The sequence below is a fragment of the Hibiscus syriacus genome, unplaced genomic scaffold (genome assembly GCF_006381635.1).
Source record: "Hibiscus syriacus cultivar Baekdansim isolate YM2019G1 unplaced genomic scaffold, ASM638163v2 tig00112523_pilon, whole genome shotgun sequence".
NCBI lineage: Eukaryota > Viridiplantae > Streptophyta > Magnoliopsida > Malvales > Malvaceae > Hibiscus > Hibiscus syriacus.
In genome coordinates, this window is record NW_024063355.1 from 1607118 (window position 1) to 1617149 (window position 10032).

At 33.1% G+C, this 10032-nt stretch overlaps 1 protein-coding gene across 1 annotated transcript; it reads left to right on the plus strand.

The window, feature by feature from the left end:
• The first annotated feature begins 5818 nt into the window (after positions 1-5818).
• Positions 5819-9829, plus strand: LOC120181275 (hsp70 nucleotide exchange factor FES1-like). The gene is made up of 8 exons (XM_039186441.1): positions 5819-6111; positions 6194-6285; positions 7038-7188; positions 8541-8668; positions 8746-8904; positions 8979-9164; positions 9280-9486; positions 9555-9829. Exons 1-8 carry the CDS (start codon positions 5877-5879, stop codon positions 9573-9575), a joined length of 1179 nt encoding a protein of 392 aa, XP_039042372.1. The 5' UTR covers positions 5819-5876; the 3' UTR covers positions 9576-9829.
• The last annotated feature ends 203 nt before the right edge of the window (positions 9830-10032 follow it).

A 10032-nucleotide genomic window follows, 5' to 3' on the forward strand; every position in this document is an offset into this window, starting at 1 on the left:
TAAAATGAAGTAAAGATTCAGCAAACAACAATCGATCTAGATCTTTAAGCAAAAACAAAGGTAAAAAGAGATGAATTGAAGAGAAACCTCTGAGATTGGTTCACTTTATAGCCGTCAATGAGCTGTAAAGAAGAAAACAAACAAAACTAGACTTTACAACCTTGTAAATGGAGAGCTGAAAGAGAGAGAGAGAGATAAAGAGAGAATTAGACTGGGAACCGGTGAGACTAAGAATATGGAAAAAGCACAGCAAGCTGAAATCTGAGCACAAGATTCAAGAGAAAAAGATTAAGGCCAACACTCACACCACAAACAAAATTATTATATTTCTTCATTCTATCTATCATTCTATTAAGTTTTAAGAATGTATAGTTATCATTTTTAGAAACAAATTTTTTATTATATTATAATCATTTAATAGTTTATTATTTTATTGTATTTTAGTGTACTAATTTTTTTATTATTATTTGCATTTATAAAATGGTATGTGAGTTGCTGCATTTAGATGAGAATCATATCTCAAGTCATTTTATCGATACAATAATAATTTTAAATTATGTTATTTTATTTATTATTAATGTTTTATTTAGTTATTTTTTAGTATTAGTTTATATTTTAATTTTTATACTATTTATTTAATTATGTGAATGATCGTATATTAGATTCATTTATTCATAACGTTATGTTAGAGATACCAAGTTGTGTCTGGCCGTATTTAGTCGCAGCTAGATTCGGTGACATTGTGAAATATGAAGGACATTATAACATTGAATTCAACCTGATTTTGCACTGATTGAGAGATGGAGACTAGAGACACACACATTTCATCTTCTATGTGGGGAGTGCACTATTACGTTGGAAGATGTTTTTATTCATTTGGGGCTTTCGGTATATGGGGATGTTACTTCGGGTGTGGCAGATGGTGATTGGAATTCCTTGTGTGAGGAGTATCTTGGAAGTATCCCGCCTAATTTCAACAGTGGTCGAATACAGTAATCATAGTTGGCTATAATTTTTTTATAGTTGAGCGAAGAATGTTCTGAGGAACATGCTAAAATATTTGTCCGGGCTTGCATATTACAACTCATAGGATGTATCTTGATGTCCGATAAATCTCGCAACCAAGTTTATTATATGTGGTTACGTCACCTCATATATTTTTGAGTTGTTGGCTCATTCAATTAGGGCTCTATAGTTTTGGCATCTCTGTATAGAGAAATGTGTTAGGCAACTGATTATAAAAAAAAATGCTATCGGCAGATGTCTCATTCTTATGCAGTCATGGGTGTGGTATCGCATGCCCTTTTTATGACCGGTTGTGAAAAACCGTTAGTATTCCTATTATTGTTGAGGTAATTTCAATACTGAGTTCATATATAAATAATTTTTAAGTATATAATGAATATTTTTACACTAAACAGGTGGTCGTGTATAAGGAAAAACCATTGTGATATACCAGACGAATAGGAAGAAATCCAGCTTCTCATTTATCAAAAGAATGATATAGAAGTATGTATTTAAATTTTATTATTTACCTTTAATTATCATTATATAATTAGAATATTATTTTGATAAGAATTATATATATTTGTTTTAGTTTCAATGAACTTCTTATTATACTGAAGAAATGAGGCATTGCATCCCATCTCACTTGAGTGGCCCATTAGATGTATGGATGGCGGTGGTCCATATGATATTTTATGTTATTATCGAGTGGCATCCTACTGATCGCATGCTCTACCAATTTGGTTTTGTACAATCTATTCCTGAAGCACCTATGAATCTCGACAATATGCATAACCTCGATAGACGGGGCAAAAAATATGTCTATTGGCTGATGAAACACAACGATTGGGTAATGATCTGGAGGATCGACGTGGCCACATGGATGTATTTACCATACGGAGTCGATTTATATCGATTATTATTCGGTTACGGATGACTATTATTAATGGTTTAACACGAATGGGAAGTCGTTCCTACTTTTTGAAGAAGCACGAGACGTGAGCATTTATCGGCGTTGAAAAAAGTGTTTACCGTCACAACATCATCATCCCCCGACTCATGGATGAAGAGCAAAAGCTTCTGCCTTGTCCTCAACTGCAGCACCAAAACCATCACAGCAGCCACCGTCTACACTGGTTTATATTCCACAACCATTTTAGATGCCACCGCAGGCATTTTAGATGGTATCGCAACCATTTTCGATGCCACTGTAGCCATTTCAGATGCCAACACCGCAACATTAATACACTGTGAGTAAGTCCAAAAAAATTGGTAGAATTGACATCGATCACGAAACACTCGATCATTGTGGTATGCATGGTAAGTTTTGAAGTCGACTATTGTCCAGGATTCAGTCTACGCACTACCCTAAACCAACTTGGTAGTTCGTTGTAAGATGAATCCCACTCGTCGTGAAGTTTTTTTAATGACATTCTACTTTACCTTCCATGATTTCCTATAGGAGTCAATGTACCCATATTGAGACTATATAGCTGAAATTAACACCCCAATAGCTATATGGGAGCTTGCTTTGACCATGCCATGACGACTTAACAGTTAATGTTGGAGCCCAAGTTGGGTTTGTCATGGTTGATCCCTCTAGCACATCATATATGAGGACTTTTGTATACAGTTAATTCCCAAATGTTGTTTTTCTTCTTCCTCTTCGATACATGAACCATCCAGTTGCATCCGTTATCACATTGAACACAGTAGTAAACATATTTTTTTGTGGTAAAATAGTCGACTCTGGAGTGAACAAAATTATGAATATTGTAATTCTTAATTAAAATCATTGCTTCTTCCTTGGATGAAATCTCTATTTCGATATATAATTCACCATCATTGACTGGTGAGTTAAATCCATAGTCACCAACATTAGGCATATCAGTAAATTTTGGCATGTACATTGCACCATAATCAGCTTCATACATGTGTGTCGGAGGTTTCATGTGTATCGTATTTGTGTGAAGTTCATCTACATCATCATCATCGGACTCTATGTTGAACTGCGGTGTTTCTGACTCAACGAATAGTCTAGTCTCAACACCATCTGCACATGGCTTGCGAAGAGGTTATTCTAGTGGAGATAAGGGTTCCTTTGTGATGTCGATATTTAGGTCGAACAAGCTGGTAGCTGAATGTATTCCCCTTTAACTTCAAGGCATCATATCATAAGGGTTTTGAACTGAGTGTTGTGTCGCATACATCTCCATATTAAGGTCAAAAAAGCTCGCAGTTGAATACCTCCCCTTGTAACTTAAAGGGACCATGTCAAATGGGCACTGAACAAATTGATGTGTCAAGGGCATCTCCATATTCAGGTCAAAGAAATTGGTAGATGAATGTCTTCTTCTTAAACTGGAAGCGATGTTGTCATACATATTGTTCGTGGAGCTACCTCGGTGGAGATCGTAACAAGTTGCTAATGAATGTCTCTCTATTGAACTTGATGGGATGGTATCAGGATGTGGATTTCTCATTAACGAGTTAAAATCATTACACGTTACTTGAGTTTGGCTGTCAAATTGATCAACTTGTTGAGACAGCCCATAGTGGGAGCATAATGGCATACCACGAACCGCAAACACTTCAACAAATGTGGCATACATTTATGTATCAACATTTGAATTTTGATTATGATCATCAACCATCATAGCAACATCGTCATCGTTGGAGAGTTCGAACGCTGTATAAGTTAACAAAAATAGTGCAATTGGAAATCTGTACTGAAGTGAGGACAATCTTCTACTACTTTCAACATGAACCTTCCTTGAAATTTGAGTGATAAGCTCCTCAAGAGTGATTTTATCTTGAAGGATATTCTAACAAAATGATTTGATGCAAAGACAACGCCAGTTTCACCTTCCCAAATTTTTCTATCATAGTAAAGAATAACTGAAATATGCCTCATGTTAAGAGTTTGAGAATTTGAAAGACTGAGAGTCCTATATTTACAAAAACAATAGCTAAAATACATCTAATTAAATAAATGGTATACGAATTAAAATATAAACTAATGCTAAAAAATAAAAAAATTACAATAATTTAAATAACATAATTTAATATTGTTACCGTATCGACAAAAATGTCTCGAGATATGATCACGTCTTCCATTTTACAACCGCAAAAAACAATAAAAAAACAATTAGTACAATAAAATTTGGTTAAATAATTAAATATAAAATAATATAATCAAAATAATTTTACATTCTAAAAACTATAACAAGGTCTACTTATCTTGATAGAAGGAATTGATAAAAAGAAGAATGTAAAAGTAATTTTGGTGTGATTTGATGTTTGCAGTCGAGGGTATTTATAGGGGAAGGGATGGGTGAATAGCCGAGATTTAAGGCTCGGGTAATAATATAGTAGGTGAATAATGGAAGGCGTGCCTCATTATACACGCCTTCCTGTACAGGTCAGATTTCCCCACGAAGGCTCGCTTTATGATCCGCACCTTCCAACATGGCGTCAGCTCAGACAGAACCCCGCGAAGGCGCGCCTCATGATCCGCACCTTTCCACCTTGGTGCCAACTCGGACAGAACCATGTGAAGGCGCGCTTCATGATTTGCGCTTTGTCAGAAAGAGTGCTAATTCGATAATATTTGAAGAAATGGTGTCTGACATATAATATTTCGTTGTTAGGGTGATTTTTAGGTAAAAACACAATTTAATGTGCATTAACAAATGAATCAGAGATAAAACAATTAAAAAAGGTTGGAATATCAAATCTAATCCTAAAATAATAAATAAACAAGAATTGTTAAACGATTAAAAACTTATCAAAAAATAGAAAAAAATACTGAAAATTATACCATAAAAATATAATTAATAAGAATAAAAAAAATAAAAAAAATCTGACCATTAATAATCAACACTAACTAACAAAAACCAAAGAAAAGAGGTGAAGCGACAGTTAAGAGAAAAAAAATAAAAACCCTACTTTATTCCTTAGATATGTGTGGTCTCTTCGTTAAATGTTAACAAAATCGGTTTATTTACAAAAATGTTTAAAGTTTATTCGGAAATATTTATGAAAATATTTGTTTTGTTTAAAATTTCGTTTGAAAGTTCATTTTCAGTAAAAATATTTAAAGGTTATTCGGAATATTTATTTTAAATGTGATTATTGATTATTTTATATTTTTAATTATTTTATATTATTAATATTATTTTATATTTTTAATATCTACTATATTAATTATTTTATAATTTTATGAGGTGAAAACATTGTTATGGTAAAAAATATAATTATTTAAAATAATATTTAATTTTAAGTTGTTAAAAAATAGATCTTATACATTAAAAAATAATATATTTGTCTACTCAAGATCATAACATTATTTTTTATATTATATTATATTTTATATAAATAAATATGATATTTATAAAAAATATTTAAAATTATAAATTTGGTATACTAATTATATTAATTATATGTTAAATATATTTTTATTTAAACTTAAATAGTGTAATAATTAAAATATTTTTATTAATTTTTATTTAAATATATATAATTTAATATTAAAATTTTAATTGTTAATATATATATATATATAACAAGAATAATTTGATAAATATGTATTCAAATAATTTTATATACATTCAACCAATCCTTATAATCTTACATTTATATTAAATAAATCAAATAATATAACATAATATTTTTTAATAATTTTATATTAAATTCCGATAATCTTATTTCTAAATATAATTTTAGGTTCCGTCGTCGAAACTGCCTAAAATTTTTCCTTTTTTTTTTTATCAAACAACCAGTCTAAGGAACAGTCTACCTTGTCTTCTTAACAAAGAATAGCAGTAAAATCACAGTAGTTTCCAAGTGACGAAATTAGGTTTAGGATTGATATGGCTCGGATTTCAGCTTTATTGGCATCATTATTGTTATTTACGGTGATGGCGGTGGCGACGAGTTCGGTTGAGCGCGAAAATAAGTCATCTTCCTTTGGGCTGTTTTGGTCGACCGCCAAAGAGGAAGGGGATCCTTTGCACAATACTGGGCAAGCTGATGATTCAGCAGCCACCGCCGATGACATCGACGGTGGATTTTCTACCCTAGAAGGGATGTTGCAATGGGCCATAGGTTTGGTGATCTTTTTACATATTTCTGGCATTTTAACTATTGGAGGAAAAATTCGTTATTGCAATTGTATTCTATGAATCAGGTCATTCTGATCCGGTAAAACTTAAGGAAAAGGCGCAAGATGTTCAACGTCTTTCTCCCTTGGAGCTTAGGCAGCGTCAGCTGGAAATACAGGTTTTTGCTTTATTTCTAATTTATTATTCATAATATAAACACAACCAAATTACCTCACTGGTTTAAGGAACCGTTTTGTTCCTAGAGGTCACGGATTCGAGCACCGGAAATTGCAATAGTGATTGAGAGTTCATTGTGAAATGGTTGACGGTCTCTGGAATACATACTACTTTGTAATCACTTTCGCTTAATAAAAAAAGAGAGCATAATATAGCGTGCTACATAGTTTGAATGGAATCAACTGAGTCAACAATGTCTTTGATTATTGTGATTATATTGTAGAAATGAGTTGAACTGCTATTCTTGCCTGATGTTATCACTTATCACAAGTGTCATTTGTATGGATGAATCTATCTGTAATATATACTGTATAATATGATTTCTATCTGAAAACAATACGGCTACTAAAGGTCATTTCTTTCATTTATAATTCATAATGTTGTTTCATAATCCAAAATATATTGAGTTAATGTTCAACTGATTTCTAATTTACTTATGAATCCCTCAAAATGTCATACTTATGAGTTCTAAGCTTATGACAATTCTAATTTTATTATCATCAAATCACTTTTTAAGTTATAATAATAAAAAAACTCCCAAAAGTCTTGCTTCTTAATAAGTCTCAATTTTAAACTTTCTTTTAATCAAACGTCAACCTTCTCCTTTGTTTCGTTGCAGTTGCTTGCAGTTTTTGCATTCCTTTTGCTTCTTCGTGGTATAGGACATAATGACCCATGCATTCTGTTGCACAGGAACTGATGGAAAAGTTAAAAATGCCATCAGATGCACAGTTGATGCAAATTGCATTAGATGATTTGCAGAATTTATCTCTGTCTTTGGAGGATCGCCATCGTGCTTTGGAAGAGCTTTTGATACTTGTTGAGCCCATTGATAATGCAAATGGCAAGTGATGTTTTAGCCCAAAGCTGCATTACTTAGCGGCTTCAAGAATTGATATATATCCCTTTCTTTCCAAGTTATTTCCATAATAATTTAAGCAAGAAAACATCTGAATTGTTGACATGAGTATCTATTTGCATGCAAAATTTCAGAAAATTAAAGATTTGAGTTTTCTCCATATATGAATGTTGTTGCCCAGTGTCATTTCTTCACTTTGTTGCTATTAACTGAACCTAAAATATTCATTATTCAAACTTTTTCCAGTAAGATTTAACTCTTTCTGTCCAAGTATGTGTACAATATTTACAATTTTCTTACAAGAATCGCAGTTTGGCTTCATGTGGTTAAGAATGGGAACTTATTGAGCTTTATCTAATTTTGCTATATTAGGTTTTATTTGTTTGGGCTTTGTTGTGAAACTTTGATGCGGTTAAGAATTGCAGTGGTGTTTCATGCGGTTAAGAAAACTAGGGATTATAGTTGTAGAGTCACTAATATATATTAGTTCACTGTAATATGGCTACCTATGTGGCTGTCTCTAAAAAGCTATTTATACTAGGCTATTGTTCCACTTGTGAAGTTTTTCATAGTAAATTTCTTTGCTTGAATTTTTCAAAAACTCGAGGTAGAATTTTTCCCCAACTAGGGAGAATGGAAATATGCCAGTTAAAGGATTGAGTTATATAGGAATTTATTTTACATCTTAGGGATACGATTGTAACCTTTGCATATATTTAGGTTATTTCGTATTTTTTAGTCTGTTTTATATTAGTTTGTATTTTATTTCTTTCCCCAGTAATTGAAAGGCACACTAACAGATGTTGTAATTGAAAGGCAGATGAGCTTGCAAAATCGGGTATTGGGTAATTTTGTATTGTTTATGTTTCTGTTTTGGTTTGATTAGGAAGCTTAAGTTGTATTAATGGTTATCTTGTTCCATTAGAGATTACGTTTTAGATTTATTGGGTATGTAGAGAGAATTGTTCTTCAGGTTGTATTTTGGTTATGTAAGGGTTTTTGGAATTTTAATGTACTTGGTATTACAGAAATAAAATTCTCGAGGTACTCTTTTCCTCCTTCCAATTTCCGTCGAGCTATTTTGGTAGCTTGATGGTTATGAATGGGGGTTTTAATTAGACCTCCCATTTTTATAAAAAAATTAAATTCTTTCCCCAGTATTAGGGTTCTAGGCTTATATTTAGTATGTTGCATTTTACTAGGGTTTTGGGTTAAGTTATAAGTACTTATGTTTTTTTTTTGTAGTATCTTTTCCTTCGTCCTTGCTGTCGCTATTTTTCCTCTAGGCTGCTCGTCTAAAGAAATGTGGCTCACATCATTAAGGTTTTGCTTCTCAGATATGTGTAAACTTGGTGGCCTTGGTGTGATTATACGGGAGCTTGATCACTCCGACTCAGATGTAAGGAAAATTTCTGCATGGATACTTGGGAAAGCAAGTCAAAATAATCCATATGTTCAGAAGCAGGTAAGTCATCTTCCTCTTGACATTTGATCGATGTATATTCTACATCAACTAACTTTGCAAAGTTGTACGTGTCTTAGGCCCTGGAACTTGGGGCATTGGCAACACTTATGAAAATGGTGAATTCCAGTTCTGCAGATGAAGCCACTAAAGCATTTTATGCTGTTTCAGCCTTGATCCGAAATAATATGGCTGGTCAGCAATTGTTCTTTGCGGAGGCTGGAGACAAGATGCTTCAGGTGATCGAATTTAGCATTTGCCCTTGTTTTATGCACCCCTGCAAATTGCGATTGACAACAATTTCCCTCTTTAGGACATATTGAGCAGTCCAAGCGTGGATATTAGGTTACGCAGGAAGGCTGTGTTTCTGGTCGGTGATCTGGTCGAGTGCCAGTTAGAAAAAGTAGATAAAACTGAAATGCCGTTTTTCAGTAATCGTTTATTCTTGAAGTCTGTTGTTGATCTTACTGCATCAAGTGACCTTGATCTCCAGGAGAAGGTAATTCTTTAGCCACATTTTCATGTTTTGTGGCTTACATACATGAACAACTATTGATTGGATGATGGGTATATCTTATCATTGATTTATGATGCGTCTGACCTCGAGTTCACAGGCACTTGTTGCAATTAAGAATCTTCTGCAATTGAAAACGACGGAAGCAATGGTTTTCGAGGAGTTTTGCAGATTGGGTGAAGCTTTGGAGAGGATCAAGAAGCAACTGGAGAATTTGATGTTGGAGGATGATCACAGAGAATACGTTACAGACGTTGAAAGCCTCCGCAAGGAAGTGGAACGCGCTTTTCAGGCCAAGTTAGAAAACGTAAGAGATTAGACGCTTTAATTTGAATCCGGTAAAACATAGCTAAGGAGTTTTATTATGATTAACAGGCGAGAGCAGTGCCAACATGACTCGCTGCTGAGATGAAAGCCTCGACACTCGATACGCATAGCCATTTAGAAAACGAGAACATAGTTCCTCAGGACAGGTAGAAATGTGACCTAAGTTGTGTTGAATCGCTTACTCTTCGTTGTATGGTAAAATTATTGGGCCGAGAAATGAAATTCCTGGCAGTGAAACTGGTAGGTTGGATTAAAAATATAGAGCAGGTTGTAGGTGAAAAATGTAAGATAAATTTTTAAGGTAAACTATACGGGAGACCACTAAATTATGGTAAAAAATCAATGTGATCATCGAACTTTCAATTGAATCAATCAGACCACTCAATTATTTAATTGATTTAATCAAACCATTTGACGTTAATTTTGACGTGTTCGTTAATAAAATTATATAATTATACATTTGGTCTTTAATATTTATATATTCTATCAATTTAGTTACTATTTTAATTCAATTAAATAAATTTAA